The 20241-nt window shown below is 42.5% G+C and overlaps 1 protein-coding gene across 1 annotated transcript in view; it reads left to right on the forward strand.

Annotated features, from left to right (window-relative positions):
• kdm4b (lysine (K)-specific demethylase 4B) overlaps positions 1–20241 on the forward strand; it is a 58366-nt gene that overhangs the window by 4761 nt on the left and 33364 nt on the right. Inside the window, exons 2-6 of the mRNA XM_063891952.1 lie at positions 1828–2261; positions 2805–2980; positions 4829–4943; positions 5350–5543; positions 16364–16413. Of these exons, the coding sequence (XP_063748022.1) occupies positions 1854–2261; positions 2805–2980; positions 4829–4943; positions 5350–5543; positions 16364–16413 (943 nt within the window). The 5' untranslated portion in view covers positions 1828–1853. The remainder of the gene's footprint in view (positions 1–1827; positions 2262–2804; positions 2981–4828; positions 4944–5349; positions 5544–16363; positions 16414–20241) is intronic.

The following is a 20241-nucleotide window of genomic DNA, read 5'->3' on the forward strand; positions in this document are numbered from 1 at the left end:
GTTTATGGTGGGACAGTGCGGGAAGGCACGGGCCAAATATAATCGGTCGCGGGCAAGTTTGGCCCGCGGGCCCCAATTTGGGCAGCCATGCTTTAAAGGCTCTCATATTATGCTATATTTGACAATATATTATAGGGCAATGTCTATACAAAACTTCTCTGTCAAGTGTTTTGCTCAAAATACCAAACAGATCACTCATTGTAGCATGCCGCATACCCCTCTATTTCAGCTCTGTTCCTAAAGTGCTGATTCTGTGACTGTCGCTTTAAATTTGAGCTGAGCTGAAGCTGGCCACGCCCCTTTGGAGCGTCATGCAGCTCTGTCTGAAGAGAGAAGTCTCTAACAGATACTCAGCTAACTGCTGCCATGATTAAACGCTATGTTATGTTCAAAACCACATCAAACTTTATTTCTGAAACACTTCTCAGTGTTTACCACTAGAACAGTGACATTATATGTATTATATATACAACAACTCTAAGTCCCTCCTGCAGACATCCTGCACACACAGAGGTGCTGCAGAGGCGATTCAGCTCATGACTGTATATTGCGGACAATAGGTTGTGACGTGTCACATGGGCGGGACGTTGCCAGGAGTTCCATGTAACGCCAGCCCACATTTCGGTTATGACGTCATATCGGCAGGAAATCTGGATCAGTTCGTTTGTACCCCCGTTTTTAGAGATGTGGGTAAGGAGGAAAAGAGAGAGGGTTGTATTTTCTGACACTTTGTGAGTCTCCTTACACACCGGGGACACATATTTATGTATAAAAGACATCAAAAAGTGCATTTTGCATCATAGGGGACCTTTAAGAAGCAAAGAGGTGATGCTTGTCTATCACACAATGCATTTGATGTGGCATTGGTTGTCACGATATTCTTTCAGCCAGAAGGTTGTGGGTTCGATCCCAGTCCATACAGTCAACCTGTCGATGTATCCTTGGGCGAGATGCATAACCCTGCTGTTGGAGCCATAATGCATTTTGTGTGTTTCTTTTATCTGCAGAAGTTGAACATAACCTGCAGTTCTTACATTGACCACAAGATTGAGCATCCATTGCAGAGATGTAATCACCTGGTAATCAGTCAGGTGTGTGGGACGGGGAACCAAACCGTTTTTGACCGTGTCCCGTCCTATCAAGACAGTGTCGTGGAGTAAAGTCGGACCGTGTGTAATGTGTATGTATCAGAGCGTGACTGGCATGCATATATCGTTCGCTGATTGTTAACGGTTGAGCAATGTGGATATATTAATCACTGTAAATAAAAGGATTGAGACATTCAAAGACTGATTGGACATTGTTTATATTCTGGAACACGTGTCCGAACAAGTTCTCCCGTTCACATCCCTCAGTGGATTAACGTATAGAACATGCTTAAAAGGCACTACACCTGAGTTTCTGAGTTTGTATGACTTAGCTTCTGCTCCATGACTGAGGTGTGAATGGATGATGTCTCGTAGTATGTTAGTACAGTCAGCTTACCATTTTACCATTTAAACAAGCTAATGTTTGGTGGAAATGCGAAGGAAATTACATGATTAAACAATTATTGAAGCAAACTTCGTCATGATGAGCATTTTGTTTCCATGCACACTAGTGAAATGGCATTGATTGTGAAACAGAACCTGCTGTTTGCTACTCTACTATGACTTTATGCTCATTTTGACCAATTTATCACCCTGGTTATCTTTAAAAAATCATGCTTGGTCCTGTTGGAAAATTTTGAATTTTCCAGTTATTTCCTTTCTGAACTTTAACATATCCTCAGTTTTAGTCGGCTGCTCTGACTCAATTTTCCCTGATTTCCCATGCTCTCCCTTACAGGTTTACCTGCAATCCTGAAAGACCCTATGGCTACTGACATGTCCATGGACACGGTGCTGGCTCCTGACCCTGCCCCATCGTCCTCCCCTGGCCCCCATCCTGCCCCGGCCTCCCCTCCTGCTCTTGGCTCCAATGAAGCCCAAGATCAGATCTCCACCCAGGAGACAGCAGTACCAGAAATCCAAGACACAGCGTTGACCTCAGAACCTGATGCTGCCACGGATCACATGCCGGCTCAGCCTACAAACCCAGACACGGCCCCCGGCCCTGTGCCAGGCTCTGAGCTGCCCCCGGCCCCTGTGCTGCCAGACAGCGCTAAGAACCCCAGCTGTAAGATCATGACCTTTAGGCCCACCATGGAGGAGTTCAAAGACTTTGCCAAATACATCGTCTACATGGAGAATCAAGGAGCTCACCGGGCTGGGCTGGCAAAGGTGAGGACGCGCCCCGTTCACTCTCACTGACACTCCCATATTGTTGTCCTTTCTACAGATCTGTTATTGTAAGGTCTGAGGGGAACATTACATATTTAATCCCATCAGCATCTAGTGTCCATTCCTACTCAATTTTGCAGAGCCAAGCCTTTATTTTATATTTTTATTGAATTCTTTAACTATTCAACTATTTTGAGAAATGCAAGTTGCAAAAGCACGTAGTGGGGTCTTAAAATGGTGTTTAATTAACAACTAACAAACCCAAACTATTAAAATGTTGTATTGAATTTGCATGTTTATTTCAGAAACGGAAAGAAGCAAATGTTTGGCCTTTTATGTAAGGTTGTCACAAATACATATTAATTCGAGTAATGAACAGAATGGTAATATCTGGTCTTTAAGTATCAAATGTTAAGTCAAATTAAAAAATAATTGAATGTCCTGCCAGATTGTACCAAATAAATAACAATAAGACTTGCATTTGGCTGCAGGTCAGCCTACTGAATATAAACACCAAAGCTAACAACCAGTTTCCTTCACCAGGTGATTCCCCCAGAGGGCTGGAAGCCGCGGAAGTCTTACGACACCATCGAGGACATGGTGATCCCAGCTCCCATCATGCAGGTGGTAACCGGACAGTCTGGTCTGTTCACCCAGTACAACATCCAGAAGAAGTCTATGACCGTGAGCGAGTACCGCAAGCTGGCCAACAGCAAGAAGTAAGTCGGCCTCCGGTCCAGAGGACTCATTTATACATGTGGTTACAGTTTTATATTTGCAGTCGTTGAATAACTATCAGAAGTGATTGATTGGTGGCAAAGCTAACATCCCTATCCTGATCTATGATGGGCATGAAACTCCAGCAAGACCAAAAGTGTTGTTTTCTGCTGAGTTTGAACTGTTATGGCAACATTTGAGGATACATTTACTAAGGGGCAGCTGATATTTTCTCAAAGGTGATTTCTGATGATTTTTGTAAAGGAAAACAAGAGCAGTTAAAAAAAATTGTTCATCTGTGTAAATTTGAAAATCACAAAAAAGACCAAATTGGACTAAGTACTTTCAATAGGCACTGTGTCAGCCCTTGTATGCCCTCTAGTGGCTGTAACTTAAATCAAGTTGAATAAAAAGAAAAGTACAACCATGGGTACAGTCGAATTGAAATAAAAAAGGAAAGTGAAACTTGTGCTTGTCACACTCACTCCTGGCTTTTCTACATGGAATTGCACCCCTGGCGAACCCCCCCCTGAAGGAAAGATAAAAGTATTTTTTATTATAACAATGTAATCTCACTGAAAGACAAACTTACTTACTTAGAATCAATCAATGCACACAATTCAGACAAACAAAAACGTTAGGCCTGTAATTATGATATTATGAATGAAATGTGCGTTATTTGGAAGAAAGTCGAGGTGTGACAGTGACAGCTCTATACAGTGGATCCCCCGTTCCCCCCCTTGTTCGTTCCATTTGGGAGACCCAGAGGTGAACTGTCAACCGCGGCCGCGACCCCTCCCCTTTCCCCTTCTCACACAGCTTCTGTGCCTTCTCAGCAAGCAGGGACCCCTGCAGATGCATGGGGCGCCAATTTGCCAATTCCCCACACAGTGATATGATAGATACAAAACCGCTTTGATGACTTTTCTTTTTTTTTTATGCTCGCTTGTGCTGCCTCAGGCGGCTGCCCGCTTCGCCCATGCCCAAAACCGCTACTGGGTCCACACGTATTAATCCCAATACGTATGATTAAATGAAATATTTTAAAAATAAATACAAATGTGTGTACAATGAACTAGTTATGCCTTAACCTATCACTTTTTAGATCACTATTCAAACATGTTTTAAAATGTTTAAGAAACCCCACACCGCTCAGTAAACACTGTGAAATGTGGACTTTATTTGATCATTTCAGTAAAAAAAGTAACGTTCATATTTCTCCTTTTGATTAATACAGTGCTGAACGTTCAAAACAAAGCACTTTAGCAAGTTACGGTATAAGTTTTAAACTGCTTAATAAGCACCGTAACTTTCATGAAACACATTTCTCTGTCACAATCGGCTGTTTCCATGAACGGCCAAATGCTGTGTTATGGTAAACTTTGCGGCCGCAAGGCATTGTGGGACAGCATTTTCTCCTTTCCTTTCGAAAAGGAAGGTCCAGTGTTTCCTAAACTAAAGGAGGTTATAACGGAAGTTTCAATGCTCCTTTCCTATCATCTAGAGAATTCAAACAGCTCTTATCATGGTGGCCACTTTGGTACTTCCGGGTCATTTCGCTCCGTTAGGAACCTTCCTAAACTAAACTAACTATTTGACCGCAACCCTCATATTTTTTGAGGATCCTTTTACAGGCAAACAACAATAATAAATCATCATAATATTGATGTATTGCATTTAATATCATTATCTTTACATTTCTGCTGTTTAGAAGTTAAAAACATATTATTATGTAGGTCCTTTGCCCCCTCTAAAGTAGCAGACGCCGCATGCAGGTGATTAATAACTGACTGCTCATAAGTTCTGTCTCGCTGCTGCTGCTCACATCTCTCTCCTGTTTTCTCCTTAAGGTACTGCACACCCCGGCACAAAGACTTTGATGACCTGGAGAGGAAGTACTGGAAGAACCTGACATTTGTGTCACCAATTTATGGTGCCGATGTCAGTGGCTCCATCTATGATGAGGTGAGGGTAGTGTGTGTTCCCAAGAAGTGTGTGAGTGCTCGAGTGGTTTTGCCAACCCTGCTAGATTCTTCGATTCGGATTATTAGATATGGCTAGTGCTCAGTGAATTTATGAGAAAAAAACATTTATTAAGAATAAAATAGGATGAGCATCTTAAATACATTTAATTATTGTTACATTTGAAGTGTACTATTGTGTACTTGACGGCAGATAGGTACTTTTAAGATTTGTAAGGATTCAAAAAGCTTAAACTCTAAAGAGTCAGTAGATACAGTTGAGTGACCACAGCACCATCAGGTGGCTGTTGATAGACTTTAGAGGACGTGTGTGTGTGTATGCGTGTTTATGTGTGTTTCAGATTACTATGTTCAGGCTAATAAAAAATAATCCCTTCTTCCACCTTCAGGACGTTCAAGAGTGGAACATCGGCCACCTGAACACGCTGCTTGATATGGTGGAGCAGGAGTGTGGCATCGTCATTGAGGGTGTCAACACTCCCTACATGTACTTTGGGATGTGGAAGACCACATTTGCCTGGCACACTGAGGACATGGACCTCTACAGCATCAACTACCTGCACTTTGGACAGTCAAAGTCATGGTCAGTCATTTTTATTATTATTATATCTCTTAAACTACATATAGAAACAATAGAGAATGCACTTTAGATGTCAGAAGTAGAGCTATGCATTGATAGCAGGCTTCAGTACACCAAAAACACAACGGGCCAAGCTCTCATATACTTCCTCTAATCACTTTCAACAACTGGTTTTGCTTGAACAATCCAACATTGATCATCAATTGGTTCTTATTCTGAAACTCTTCTAGAGAAACCCTGCAAAAAACACAAGTTTATTATTAATTAAATTGAATTCCTGCCTCTGGATTTGCCTTTTTTTTACTCAATGCTTCTTATAATAATAATAATAATAATAAATCACATTTATATAGCGCTTTTTACGGTACTCCAAGATGCTTTACATATTGCCCTATCAAAACTATGCAAACAGATCATTTATTAATTTGTACTAGGGTTAAAAACAAAACAGAGGTTAAAACAAGAAGAAGATGGGGGGAGTTAGGTGCTGAAGGCTAGTGTAAAAAGGTGTGTTTTTAGTGCAGATTTGAAAGAATAGAGGGTTGGGGAGACTTTGAGGTGGGAGAAAAAGCGAATTCCATAGGGGAGGGGGCAGTAACTGAGAAGGCCCGATCACCCCAGGTCCGGCGCTTTGTCCAGGGGACTTGCAGAGGTGTGGGGGGGGGGGGGGGGGGGGGGGGGCTAAGTTGTTGAGGACCTTGTAGGTGGTGAGTAAGATTTTGAAGTTGATTCTGTGTTTTATTGGAAGCCAATGAAGTTCACGGAGGACAGGTGTGATGTGTTCTTTTGAGCGGAGAACACATCACTCCTGTACATTTTGTACATTTGTACATTTTGATACATTTCCATTTTTTACAAAACAACTTTATAAATGCAAGTGCTATCAGGACGGTACAAAGCAGTTAGTTAAGAGAGCAGGGTCTTTTTATCTCTTAAAATAATCACAAAGCAGCTGGGAAAATCAGATTATAAAATAAATGATTGAATCACTTATGTGATTAAAAACCCTGTATTTGCTGTTATTAAGTAGAGTAACACTGCACATGGCTTTTGTTACAGTTTTGACAATATTTGCTGTTTTGGTTTGATCAGAATCTGTGTGATAAACGGCAGCTGCCATGCTGCCTGCTCTGTGGGCATAGCAACAGCTGAAAGATGCAGCCTCTCTGATAGCGTCTCAAGTCCTACGGTGGTTGACGGCGCCATCTAAAGTCCATGTGAAGCCTGACAGGAACATAATCTGCCTGTTTGGTTGAGATATGGCTGCTATGATGAATCACACACACACACACACACACACACACACACACACACACACACACACACACACACACACACACACACACACACACACACACACACACACACACACACACACAAAGGTGATCATAAAATCATGATAGACCAAGAGAAGGCTTCTGTCCCAGGTTTTCCTCGGTCACCTTCCCTGCTGTATCCCATACTGTACATAGAGTACATTAGCAGTCCATGGCTCTCATGACAGACAGGGTTGGAAGTTTGTTTTTGGAAAGTAAACATCTCGAAGTCCTCACAGCTACATCTCCAGTGTTCTTGGATTCTTGTTTTCTAGCAACTCCAGATACTACTGAATCTCTGCTGTGGACTATATTGTTGTTTATTTGTGCTCGTACAGATCGAACTTGGCATTCTTCTGCTTTCAAATTGGGTTTTGACCTTTTGTAGATATTTGTACAAACAATTCGGGTTGTTGTCTTTTCTTCTATTATTTCCAGCTGTTATGTTTCAGAATATTTTTGAAGTGTTTCCTCCTTTCTTTTTCCATTACATCATTTTGATTTGTTCCTGTTTTTTGAGCTCGCTATCTATCCTGCGCATCATTATTATATCTTTCTGCTTCTGTCACTCACCTCTGAAGGTCCTTGGTAGCTGCAGAAAAAATATTTTCTTTCCTTTTCTGCCCCTTGATTTCTTTTCCATTATTTACCGCCATATTGTTTCCATCCATGGCACTGCAGGTGAGCAGAGCCAACCCAGCCTTGGAGAATTCAGAAACGTAGTATTACCTGTGTGTGTGTTTGTTTCTCAGTATGCTCTCTCACCTGCCTTCCTGTTCGTCACAGTATGTGTCCCCTCCAACTTTCTCCATCTCCTGCCTGCCTCCTGGAGGTCTGTCTCTGTGATGTGATCTCATTAAAATCGGTCTCTTCTTCACATCTCACTGTAAATGTGTGGTTGTTTGTGTGTGTACTCAATTTGCGTGTCCACAGCCACATCACAGCTGCTAGGAGTATGACAAAAGCTATAGAAGGACATCATAAGAAGCGTCCCAAAGTCTCTGAAGTTGAAAAAACCCACTAATTTCTGAGGAAAGAATAAAGTAAAAACAGGAAAGCAAACAACCATTGCTTGCTCTTTGCTTTCCGTCCGCCTTTATTTGGATGGGAAGCGCTCCTGGAGGGAGATGAGGGGTGCAGTGAGCTCACCTCCAGGCACACCTTTATAGCAGGGGGTCCGAACTGTTTTCACTGAGGGCCACATGCAGAAAAATAAACGAAGGGCTGGGCCACTGATAGAGGTGTGGTATATTACCTCATGTTAAGCTATAAGTTAGTAAAATCCATCAAATGTAGGAAAATTATGCTTCAAACGTGAATATGAAAAAAACCAGCCCTCCACAGGGTTTAATTTATTTTGTTTGCAGCTCATTCCTTAAAACAGAAGCCTCAGATTGCTTATAAGGTAAAAAAGGAAAGGTATATTTCAAGCTTGTTATGTAAATATGTGTTTGGAACCACTAAGACGTGTTAAAAAAGGTTTTCAATGTTAATTGACTGAATTTATTTAGAAAGGGGGCTTATTAACATATGAATACTACTGTGTGATATATGTTTACATATATATTTAAAATGTACAATATAAGAAAAGCAGTTTCATGTGTGGGCCATATCCCATTATACTTTTAGAATTAGAGGGCCAATTAAAAATGTACGGGCCGCATTTGGCTCCGGGGCCATATTTTGGACACCCCTGCCTTATAGGAAACATGTCAGTGTAATGATTCTCACCGCCAGAAAGGGGAGACAAACGTTCTGTACTACAGGATTAAACTTCTCCTGCAGACTTTTTTCCTTTTTATAGATAGTTGCTTCATAAAAATCTAAAATCAATCTAATAGTAATTCAGACGCTTTATCCTCTTTTCGTAGAACATCATTCAAGGCTACATTTCTATTTGGCACTAACAAAGTGTGCTATAACCATTATGATCAGTAGTGTTCAGAACGTCACTATATTCATGTCATTTTTAAACTATTGGGATACATTGGGATATTTGTGTACATGTCACACTGACTGTATAGCTTTTTAAAGCTTACATCTGCAGTTTGCTTAAACATTATGTATATCAACTGTTTGCTTTAGAACTTGTTCTTTTTTATTTTGGCATTTTCTGTGCTTTTTCCTTTCTTTTCTTTCTTTGAATTCTCGTCTGGTTTTGTTCTCTCTCCGTCACTCTCCCTCAGTGCTCGCCAAGCCTTCCCACCCTCAATTTTCTGAAATTGAATCATTTTCACTTTTACACTTGTGTGTGGTGGGGTAATTACAGGCTGTTAAACAGAGCATGCCACCTTAAAACACACACACACACACACACACACACACACACACACACACACACACACACACACACACACACACACACACACACACACTACTTCTCTCCTCTCGTAGTGCAGCCGTTTGTGAAATTAAGTCCATTCCCCCTGCAGCTTGGCTCCCATCAAAGTCAGACCCCACCATAACGACTACTACTGCTACATACATGCACACGCTGGTAGGCGTGTAAAAGATGTCAGCCTTAGCAGTATATCACTTTCTTCCTGTCTTTATCCCTCCATCATTCTTTTTCTCTTTATTTTCACTGCTGAAACCCTCTCAATCAGCCCTCTACCACAACACACACCGGCAGCTCTGCTGTCAGATAAAAGATCTGCCTCAGAGCATGTGAAGGGAAGGTAGGGAAGGGCTGACGAAAAAGAAATGAAAGATATTTTGAAGTGTACCCAGGCTGCAACTTCACGGGAAGGCAGGAGTTTATTATGAATCCATCAGTCCTCAACCTCCTCTGTGGACCCGAAGTTCTAAACCAATGTGGGTTGACAGTTTTTAGTCCTAGAGGAGAGAGATGGAGATCTGCTTATAGTGTTAGTTGGGTGGTTACTGCAGGTTGGATGTTTTATTCGGTTTTCAGGGGATCGACTTGGGTACTTTTTCACTTCTCATAGTTGTTGCTTTTCTTACATTTAAGTAAGCTTCAAGAGAGTCTGAGATCTGCTGCCAGGCAGTGGCGGGCCGTGCATTTCACACCTAGGCCTTCAGTGATGTCCTACACAGTCCTACCTGAATTATTCCACCTCTTAATACCATCATTATGACACCATGGCTCTAGAAACTATACATTTAGACAGAAACGCAGTATAACCGGGCGTTGCATCACCTTAACATAGTCAAGTACAACAGAGTTATATTAATATTTCCGAAGCATTTATAATCAATACATCAGCATTTACAGTTAACTTAATTCATCAGATTATCTGACAAACCGCTCCTTGACACCTGTGTCTGTCACATAACGCAGGACAAGTGCCAGCTGTGCTACATTACCCACATCTGACGTCTCGTCCACCATAACAGCGACAAAGGGTGCTTTTTTAATCTTCATTTTGATCTCTTCTCCCATCACTTCAGCAATAGCATAAATCAGGTCGTTTTGTATTTTGCCTGACGTCCCAGTAAACATGTTGTTTGTGTACAGGTGGTAATGCAAATCTGTGTTGTTCTCAGCAAGAAAAGAAAGAAGCTCCACGTAGTTTCCTCTGTTTCTGGACTCGGCGCTTTCATCGTCCCCTAAATGAAAGTTCCTGTTTACCCAAAAACAGGACACAATCAATCAGTCTTTCAATATTTCCCTATTTTTGTTCACCCTGTGGAGATCGTATTGAAACGCAGGAGACGTTCATTACAGTTCAGCACACGAATGCGTGTCTCGTTTAATCACACAGTCAAAGTTAACAAAACAAGATGGCGCTGTCCTGACCAACAAGCATGGGGCTCCACGTCATCGTAAACACAGATTAATTAAAGGGACCACGATCCCTTTTTACAGTTGTACTTTCAAGCATAAACCAACGGTCATACTTACAGGCATGAAACAACAGTGTGTAGAACCACACTTTAGAAGGAGGTGAATTATGTGTATTACAGTCACTACACACGTCCCCCCAGAATTCACCATATAAGAAGAAAAACAAAAAAACAGTCATCGGTGAGGTGGTCGTATTAAACGGCCACAACGGCTGTGCCGTACAGGAGGCAGAGGAGGCACTACTGCGGCAGGTGTCTCACCATGACACGGGTGTGGGGCATGCAGTGTGGGGGTTTTGGGAGGGAGGGGAGCAGGGGGTGGGGGCAGACCTGGAGGTCGCCCGCGTCTTGGGGGCTGGGCCAATTCAATGGGCCTAGCCACATCCAAATGAGCGGGTTTGAGGCGGTCAACAGAGAGTCGCTCCGGTTTGCCACCCATGTCCACCACAAAATGTTTATCCCCTGTCTCCAACACACGGAATGGACCTTCGTAGGGCGGGCGTAGCGGTCCCCTGTGGGCATCGTGGCGAATGAAAACATAATCAGCCGTCTGAAGCCCAGCGGGGATGTGCGACTGAGGGAGGCCGTGACGGGAAGTAGGGATAGGAGCGAAAAGCCTCGCATTGTCCAGTAGCGTGGCTCGTTGGAGAGTTGCAGACCAAGGGGCAGTAGGCTAGTGCTAGGGACAAAATCCCCTGGAACCCGCAGCGGCTGGCCATAAACAAGCTCTACGGATGAGGACTGTAGGTCCTCCTTTGGTGCAGTTCTGATGCCCAGCATAACCCACGGGAGCTTGTCGACCCAGTTGCAGTCTTTGAGGCTGGCACGAAGAGCAGCCTTCATCGACCTATGAAATCGCTCACAGAGTCCGTTCGCCTGCGGGTGATATGCAGTAGTGCGGTGGAGTTTCACACCTAGGCTCTGGGCAACAGCGTTCCACAGCTCAGACGTAAACTGCGCGCCCCGGTCAGAGGATATGTCTGATGGAGTGCCGAAACGGGCAACCCAGGTGCCGATAAATGCACGCGTCATCTCCACAGATGCCAGCGATGTCAGTGGCACAGCCTCAGGCCAACGGGTGGTCCTGTCAACCACGGTCAACAGGTAGGTGAAACCCTGAGAGGAGGGCAGAGGGCCGACCAGATCAATGTTAACATGGTCAAATCGTCTCTCTGGCACTGGGAACAACTCTAACGGGGCTTTAGTGTGGCATACTTTTCAGCTGCGGGAGGATTTCTAAGGAGGCTCACCACTCTGGATGCTGTTGAATTTCCAAGAGCTGATACAACGTAATAGTAACGTGTAGTATCAACGGTGATTTCACGCAACGCGAACTGCGCTTCAGTCTGGGCAAACCATGCTGACGCAGATGATTCCCAGAATTCGGGGAGTTTGAGGGTAACAGCGTTCACCGTCATTTTCGTGTCGTGTCGTGTTGTGTCTCTGGATACGTCCAGCAAACAAACGTCGGGTCACCACTGTGGAGATCGTATTGAAACGCAGGAGACGTTCATTACAGTTCAGCACACGAATGCGTGTCTCGTTTAATCACACAGTCAAAGTTAACAAAACAAGATGGCGCTGTCCTGACCAACAAGCATGGGGCTCCACGTCATCGTAACACAGATTAATTAAAGGGACCACGATCCCTTTTTACAGTTGTACTTTCAAGCATAAACCAACGGTCATACTTACAGGCATGAAACAACAGTGTGTAGAACCACACTTTAGAAGGAGGTGAATTATGTGTATTACAGTCACTACAACCCTTTCGTTGTGGAGCTCCGTTTCCCTGCGCACTTGTTCGTTGAGCTGTAGATCCACTCGGGTGTCCCCAAATGTTTTCAAAAGCACCAGTGCTTCCAAGTGCCCAGCTGTGCTTTGGTGTCTCGTTGCTGCCTTGGTTAGACAACTCAAGTTTGCAAATTTAGTGTGGCTCCAAACACCAAATCGATCAGTTGCAAACACCAGGCATTCCCTGCAGTACAATTTGCAGTGCCTCTCGGAGGCTGTGAGCCACGGATACCGCTCGTAGTTTCCCTGCTGTGCTAGGCTCGCTAGCGTTGGAGTTGGTCGTTCCCTTTTCAAGATGTGTAGCTTTACTTGAAAAGTTCGTTTTGAAAATGGCGTTGTAATTATATCTTCGACCAAATTGATCTCTTCTCCTCCTTCAGCCATTGTGGGTTGAAAAAAATAGCTTGTAGAAATCTACACAAATTAGCTCGCTCAAGTTCTAGTTCTGTTTGCTAGCTTTGCCCATAGACTGTATGGCTCTGCCTACTGCCTAGCTCTGCCTCTCAATAGTGCGTATCCAATCAGAAGATGTGCACGTGCTAACGTTATCATACGCCTGCTAGCTGGCCCGTTGTCGCCACATCGGAATCTGATTGGTTAACGCCACAGTTTTGTTTGCGTTCACTTTAAGCTACAGCCGCCCGCACTGTTGATTCTGAAGGCCTAAGGGCAGATTTCTTTGACCCTAGCAACACATTATGGCTGAAATATGATTGGATAAAAGCTCTAACATAAAGGCCAGCCCTCCAAATCTCGTTCTGAGGCTGGAAGCAGCGCAGCCAAGACGAACCCTACTGATGCGCAGGATTATGTGTGTGTAATGATATGCATTCAGTGGAAATAACTGGAGGGTTTCCTGCACACCTCCAATATAATTCAGCTATTATTTGTCCACGCTTAGCCTTTGGATAATAAATAGTAGTTATTTTTTGATTCCCAGCTTCTGCTTCATCAGAGGATTGCAGTGTGCTGTCTTTCCTGCAAAGCATTAAACAAACCAGCTGACACGATCAGATGTTTGTGAAGCCAGTTGGCTGGGATGCAAGTAGTTGTCCTGTATAATGTTAAACAAAAAAACAGCATGTCCCCATTTTACAGCAGCAATAATTAGTGTAACCTCTGAGACACTTTGCCATGAGATAGAAACTAGTTGAGAATCATTTATATAATGTCCGTAAAGGGGTTAAACACATGCCGTCTGCCATCCACGCTGCTGCGCCATCGATACAGGAAGATAAATGATCTTCTCCCTCAGATAGGTGGAAAGGTTCAAGCCTCCATTGCTGTGCGTTGTTTTATTTGTGCGTTTGTCTCCCTGCTGCTGTGGAGACGGACGTGTTGCTGCCATGGCAACCGGGTCTTTAGGAGGGAGGGAACGGGAGGAGACACGCAGATCGGCTGATTTGTTTAGTTTGAAACTGGGATGGAAGGGATTGCCTGACCTGTTCCCTACCCGGCGATAGATGAAATGTTATGTAGAAAGCTCTGCATTGTACTGCTTCCTAAGGGAAAACAAACTTTAAAAGTTTAAAACTCTTGATTTTACAAAACTTTACTCACTTACTGTCCATGAGTAAGATAAGAAGATCAATATTAATTACAATTTCAAAACATGTAAATCAATCCATGACGTGGATAGGGAGGCTTGGCTCAGTGCGTAAGTGCGCTGATCTTCAGATTGCGGGGACTGTTTCAAATCCTTCTGTGTCCTTGGGCAAGACACTTCCCCCCAGTTGGGATTGCTCAGAGTATCGAATGTAAAAGTGTCTACAACTGACATGTAATATAATGACGTATTAAGCTAGTGAAGCACAAACACAACACATAACCTAACAAATGTGCAATCTTTTTTGGGGGTTTTAAACTGCATAGCTGTAACGGTAATACATGCTACTAATGCACACAGCATATGATACAAATGCTTTGTTATTGATTTGATGTAATGCAACAGCAGAAAGTTGTGTAACGACTAGCTGACAGTAGGAAAATGACAGAGGGTATAACATTAAAAACAGAATTGAAAAGCAAAGAATGTACAAAAACTTTAGAGAGGAACAGTTGAAATTTCTATTTAGACAACATTACTATTTATGCCTTCTGTTGTTTGTATCTTAGCCAATTTCCCCAGCCTTTAAAAAGTATGTTTTCATGTAGAGAATGGTTATGATCTTGATCCAGCACAAAGAAACAGAGGATAATAAATGTCATTTGCTCCCTAAATTAGGCCACTTACAACTCTTAAATAATATTCGGATTTTAATTCATTTGTTTCTTGTCAAATAGCATGAAGGACTTTGGTCTCGAGCTTCTGATGTGGGACAATTTTATAAATCCAGGCTTAAATAATAAATATTGGAGGAGGCTGCTCCACTGTGAAGCTCTCAGCTTTTGTCTACAGAGGGCAGTGTGGCTCCGTGTTTTGGCACCTCTGACTGAATTTGACTTTGTCTGCTACTTTCTTGTGTTTATTATCTCTCTCACTCACTCACTCACTCACTCACTCACTCACTCACTCACTCACTCACTCACTCACTCACTCACTCACTCACTCACTCACTCACTCACTCACTCACTCACTCACTCACTCACTCACTCACTCACTCACTCACTCACTCACTCTCTCACTCTCTCACTCTCTCACTCTGTCTATATGCTTCTGCTCATTCTTTGTATGTCTCCCCTTAAGTGTTGTTGCTTCTCATTATCTCTCCATCTTTGTTCTTTCCTTTTTTTCACTCTCTCCTTCTCTTCCTCCCTTTTGTTCAACCATCCATGTGGTTGTTGAGGCTTGAGTAAGGAAGGGAGAAATGTGGGCTTTCCCCCCCCACCCATAGTTCATTGCCTGAGATCTCTGGAGGCATAAGCAACCCAAAGGAAATAATTGCAGTAATAAAAACCGTTATGGTAATAACTTCACAAATGAGCGGATCAGATTAGAGCTTTGCTGTCTCCCTCGCACTCTGTTTTACAAATAAGTTTGCTTTCTCAATGTAGCATCTGATATTTTATGTCATGGTACATATGTTACAGTTCCTGCTGCACGTTTAACAGCACAAAGACTGTGATCTTGTGTTAGTACTTTGCCTGTGGAGCAACTCTGAGCTAGTGCCACAGGGCTGCTGTATGGGTACACTCACAAAACAGAAGCAGGGTAAGAAAAAAGTTAAACATGATAATAAAGTCTGAATGGTTAATTTACATAGCTTTAAACAAAGCAGTAATGAACCAAGTACAAAAGATCAAAGAAACATACTAATCTACCAACCACTGATAATTACTATTGGTTTTCATGATGTATGTTTCAAAAAAGATAAAGGAAGCCGGTGAGGTGTACGTCTTGGGTAATTTAATTTCTTAAAGTGAGTGCTGAGAGCAGGGAAATAACCCAGCGCTCCCAAAACAGTAATCCCTTCTGGTCCTGCCCTTCATTGGCCATATCATCTTTTTCTTCACTCTGTCTTTCTCCCCTTCAATCAAATCTTTAAAAAAATGTATCTTCACATTGCTTTTATCTGCATGTTGTGATTGTTACTGACAAAAGCAACTGTACGTACAGTTAGCTTCAGCTCTGTAGTTACATACTCAGGACCACGTGGCTTTTGACTGTTCCTGTACTGTGTGACTCTCCTCAAAATGATGTCATAAAACACCATGTTCTTGCCCAAGTTTAAACACACTGTTAGTTTGAACACATATTTATGCAAAGACCAGACACATTGCTTTGTGTGGATTTTACATTATTCAGTCAGAGGAAAATAGTGGTTACATGATATCATAATTGTTATGTAGTTACCTTTTATAAGAATATTAAAGTATTGGAAAGATTTTGAAAATGGGACCCAGCATTTCAAAGAAATGAGGTACAAAACGACTTTTTGATGACAAGAATTGTGTGCTTCTCTGCAGGTATGCCGTCCCCCCTGAGCACGGCAAGAGGCTGGAGAGGTTGGCACAAGGTGAGACCCTGATGATGCTTTCAATTGATTATTTCCATTTGTCTTTGTATTTTACCTTGACTTTGCCGTGATGTGATGTGTGGGAGTTTTTCTTTTGTTTGCATCAAGAGGACAACGTTTTTTTCAGTTTTTTTTTGTTGAGGGCTGTGATAAATTCTGTCGTGTTTAAAAGTGCTTTTTAAACAGTTGTTTTAAATGCTACGGCAGAGGATAAGGGGCACATGAAAACATTTGGAAATCTGAGCATTTTTGAGAAAAAAAATCGGAATTCTGACTTTTTTCTAAAAGTTCAGAATTTGCTGGAAAACAGCATTTCCCCTCAGATTAAATCACTTATTCTAAGTCAGTTTTTTTAAGTCAGTTTTGTATCTCACAGCCTGTCTTTGGTTTGTACGGTAAGTGCTTCTGTTCAACACACTCCATGAAATAAAACACATTCTTCGCACTAACACATGCGCAGTACACACACCCAAAGCACACTGGTTCTCCCTTGCACAGGGTAGAGTAGCACTCACTCCTTTTAAGCAGAACATGCATAACACTTTTAAGAACCCTTTATCACTCTCAATAAACAACCTTTTGGCAGTTTCTTGCCTTGCTGACACGGCTGTCCTCGTAGGGAACCGTGTGCTACACGCTCTGGGCCACACATTGGATTTTCATTTGCATGTTTGAAGGGGGGTGAGACACTTTGATGTCTCACTTTATCCCCACATGCACAGATATTGATTTCCTCGTCACCTGGCTGTGCGAGAATGGAGTCTGAGAAGGATGAGCAGCTTGAAGCACTTAGTTGGTGCAGTCACTTGTACTAAAAATATATCAGGAGGGCTGAAGATGCTAGATGTGAAGGAGAGACCGGTTGAGCGGAAGCCAGCAGCATCAATAGTTTAATCTGCAAAATGAGTTGGAGGAAACCTACATATCCCTCACTAAGTCCATTCAGTTGGGACGGTGTATGGATGGATAATTGTTCATAGCATTGGCTTTTGCTGCTGCTATGTTTTCTTCCTATGTTAACAAAACATTACATGTTTGGCTTAATGTGTTTGGTTCTGAAATGAAGGTTGCGAATCCTTAGAATCTTGCAGACAAATAATGCTTGAAGAAATAATCTCCAACCCCCTACACCTCTCTCTTGGACGTCTCCTTGCACCGCCCCCTTTTTCTTCCCCCCACTCATGTTCTCCTCCTCCTCCGATACCCTGCTTTGATCAGTGAGGATTAACTTGTGTAAGGCAAGTTGCTCAGAGTGAGGTATAAGATGTGAGGATGATGACGGTGAGTCGCCCCCGTCCAAACTACATTTAATAGACCCACCTTTCGTCCTTGTTGTGAAGAGCTGAGGAGAAAATCAATAATGACCAATGCATAGCTCCTGTCACTCACAATCCTTCTTCTGTACTAGAGTGGCTCATACATGTGTATAATATGTGACATGAGACAGACAGGCAGTATCTTTAAAGGCAAACAATTAAAGGTAATATTAAATGCATAATTTACAGAGTTATGTATACAAGATTTTTTTTTTAATGTAACTTAATCACAGTCATCAAAGACTGTGGGTCAAACTTTATAAATATACTCAATGTCACAGCAGTGTAGCTCTATAAAACACCTGTGTTATGCTAAATCCTGAACATCAACAGTGAGAAAAACCCATTTCCTTTCGCCCTCACCCTCTAATCATACCACCACCTCCACGCGCAGTTCCAGGGTCGGTTCAGTGACTGAGCCAGATTGCAACTGCAGAGGCGCCTGCTCTAGGAACCGAAAATTGGTTTAACTCGGGCACCAACCTTTTGCCGGGCCAGCACTAAGAGCCATTATCCTTATTCTTTTTATTTGGTTGTTTCAGTTCCCCAATCTTTGAGTTGTCCCTGTTTATTTACTAATCCACCTAGGTGTGAAGACATTTATTGTTACTACTTCAACCTGTTATTTTCCCGAGGTGGCTAGTCAAATGTCTGCTGTGAGAGAAGCCCAGCATACTGACAACTTAAGTCTCAGTCATAGAAATAGAACGAGCTAATTCAGACAATCATTTGGTAACATTATAATTGCATGCTTATTAACCAAATAGTTATTAATCTGGATATCTGGTAATGATAACACGTCGCTTGAATCAGTGCAGCTAATGTTTCCTCAGTATCTGAAGTGAAAGATATATTTAAGATGAAATTCTTGTCACGTTAAAGTTATGCTTTCTGTTATATTAATGGTTATTTCATCATATTGATGACTCCCAATCCTCTGAGATATTTAAAAAAGGTTCCAATACTGACTATCTAGATATTGAAACCCCATCCTTAAAATACACTCTGCAGACGTGTCTTCATGTAGGCATTGAGCTCTGTCACAGTCACATTGCAGCCTTCCTCTCCTCTCATTGAAGCAGCTGGCAGTGGGAGGAACGCAATGCCAACGGTATTTAACAAGCATCCACTGACCTATCAAAGCCATCGACAGCACAGGTAGCCAACTGTTTACGAGGTTCTAAAAAGGCGGTTATGAGCAGTGTAGGAATGCCTAATGGGGCTGGGACAATGGTCTTGTTACTTGAAAAATCCTCTTCAAACATTTGACACAGCAACAGCCGTCGCTCTTATTGCTCCTCATCTGCGCATTATTTCTGACTTTTTGGGTGGTGGTGGTGGTGGTGGGAGAGTGCAGGCTGAAGGGTTGGAGGCAGGAACTTAATTTTCAAACTCAAAAGGACAGAATGAAGCCTTTAAGTTAATATTACCACATGGAGAGCTCAGAGAGCCAGCTGCATTTTAATGGGGATTAATACCCGGGCTCTGTCGGCACATTATTCACCTTTTATCAGCTCCAACAAGCAGGCAGGCGAGGAGAGAATAGAGGCCCCCTCTCCCTCTCTTGCTTTGTAGGGTGGAACAGAGGCTGAAACAATGCAGTGAAAATGAAGGATGAAATGGGTGCCAATTATACTGTCAGTCGCATTAAAGTTTAACTGGGTGGAGGCTTGGATGGACCCCCCTTTGAGGCACTGGCGGGTACAGACGGTAAAGAGCGGCAGCGTGAGCGATGGAGGAGAAATTCTTTCTTTTGATTATGCTGAGGCATTCAGAGTCTCTCTGTCCCCAAGGGCAAAAGTAAGCCTTTGTTTTAGAGAGAGAGTTAGGGCTTTGAACCCCCAAATGTTAGAGGGGTATATTAAGGAAATGGCTGCTTGTTTACTATCACAAAAACTAACATTGCAAAGTGTGCTTTTGCTCATATATTTGTAGTAGTAGTAGTAGTAGTTGTTGTAGTAACAATCATCCATGATACAATTCAAATGGTTTTGTGAAGATGCAGATGTTTATTTATGAGTGACCTTGGGGGCATTGACATTAACAAAAACACCACAGCGGTTTGAAACCTCATTATATTGTTGGGATTAATTATAAACAGTAAACAAATGAGACCATGGTTTAGACAATTGGTAGCCTCTGTCTTTTAATCTTATTAGTTCTGCTGCTTCTTAAAATGAATAGAGCAATATATTTGCAGTTAATACTCCACTATTGCAAAGATAATCTTCTTCAGGCAAAGTTTTTTGTTTTCTTAGGTCCTGCTGAACAGCATAACAACTTTTGGGAGTGACAGCACCCAGTCCTAGTTTTTTTGCTGGTCTTTCTATGTGCAGCCATGAGATCCAACCTAGAGGCGTTCAAACAATCAATTGACAAATACAGTATAATGCAGTAATGGGATTATTCCACAATTTGGGCTATCATTTAATTCCCAGCCCATGTCAATGGATAACCGGATATCCTTTTCTAGGTTGTAGGATTACCAATCATTTGGTAAAGCAGCTTAATT

This window comes from Eleginops maclovinus, chromosome 9 (genome assembly GCF_036324505.1).
Source record: "Eleginops maclovinus isolate JMC-PN-2008 ecotype Puerto Natales chromosome 9, JC_Emac_rtc_rv5, whole genome shotgun sequence".
Lineage (NCBI taxonomy): Eukaryota > Metazoa > Chordata > Actinopteri > Perciformes > Eleginopidae > Eleginops > Eleginops maclovinus.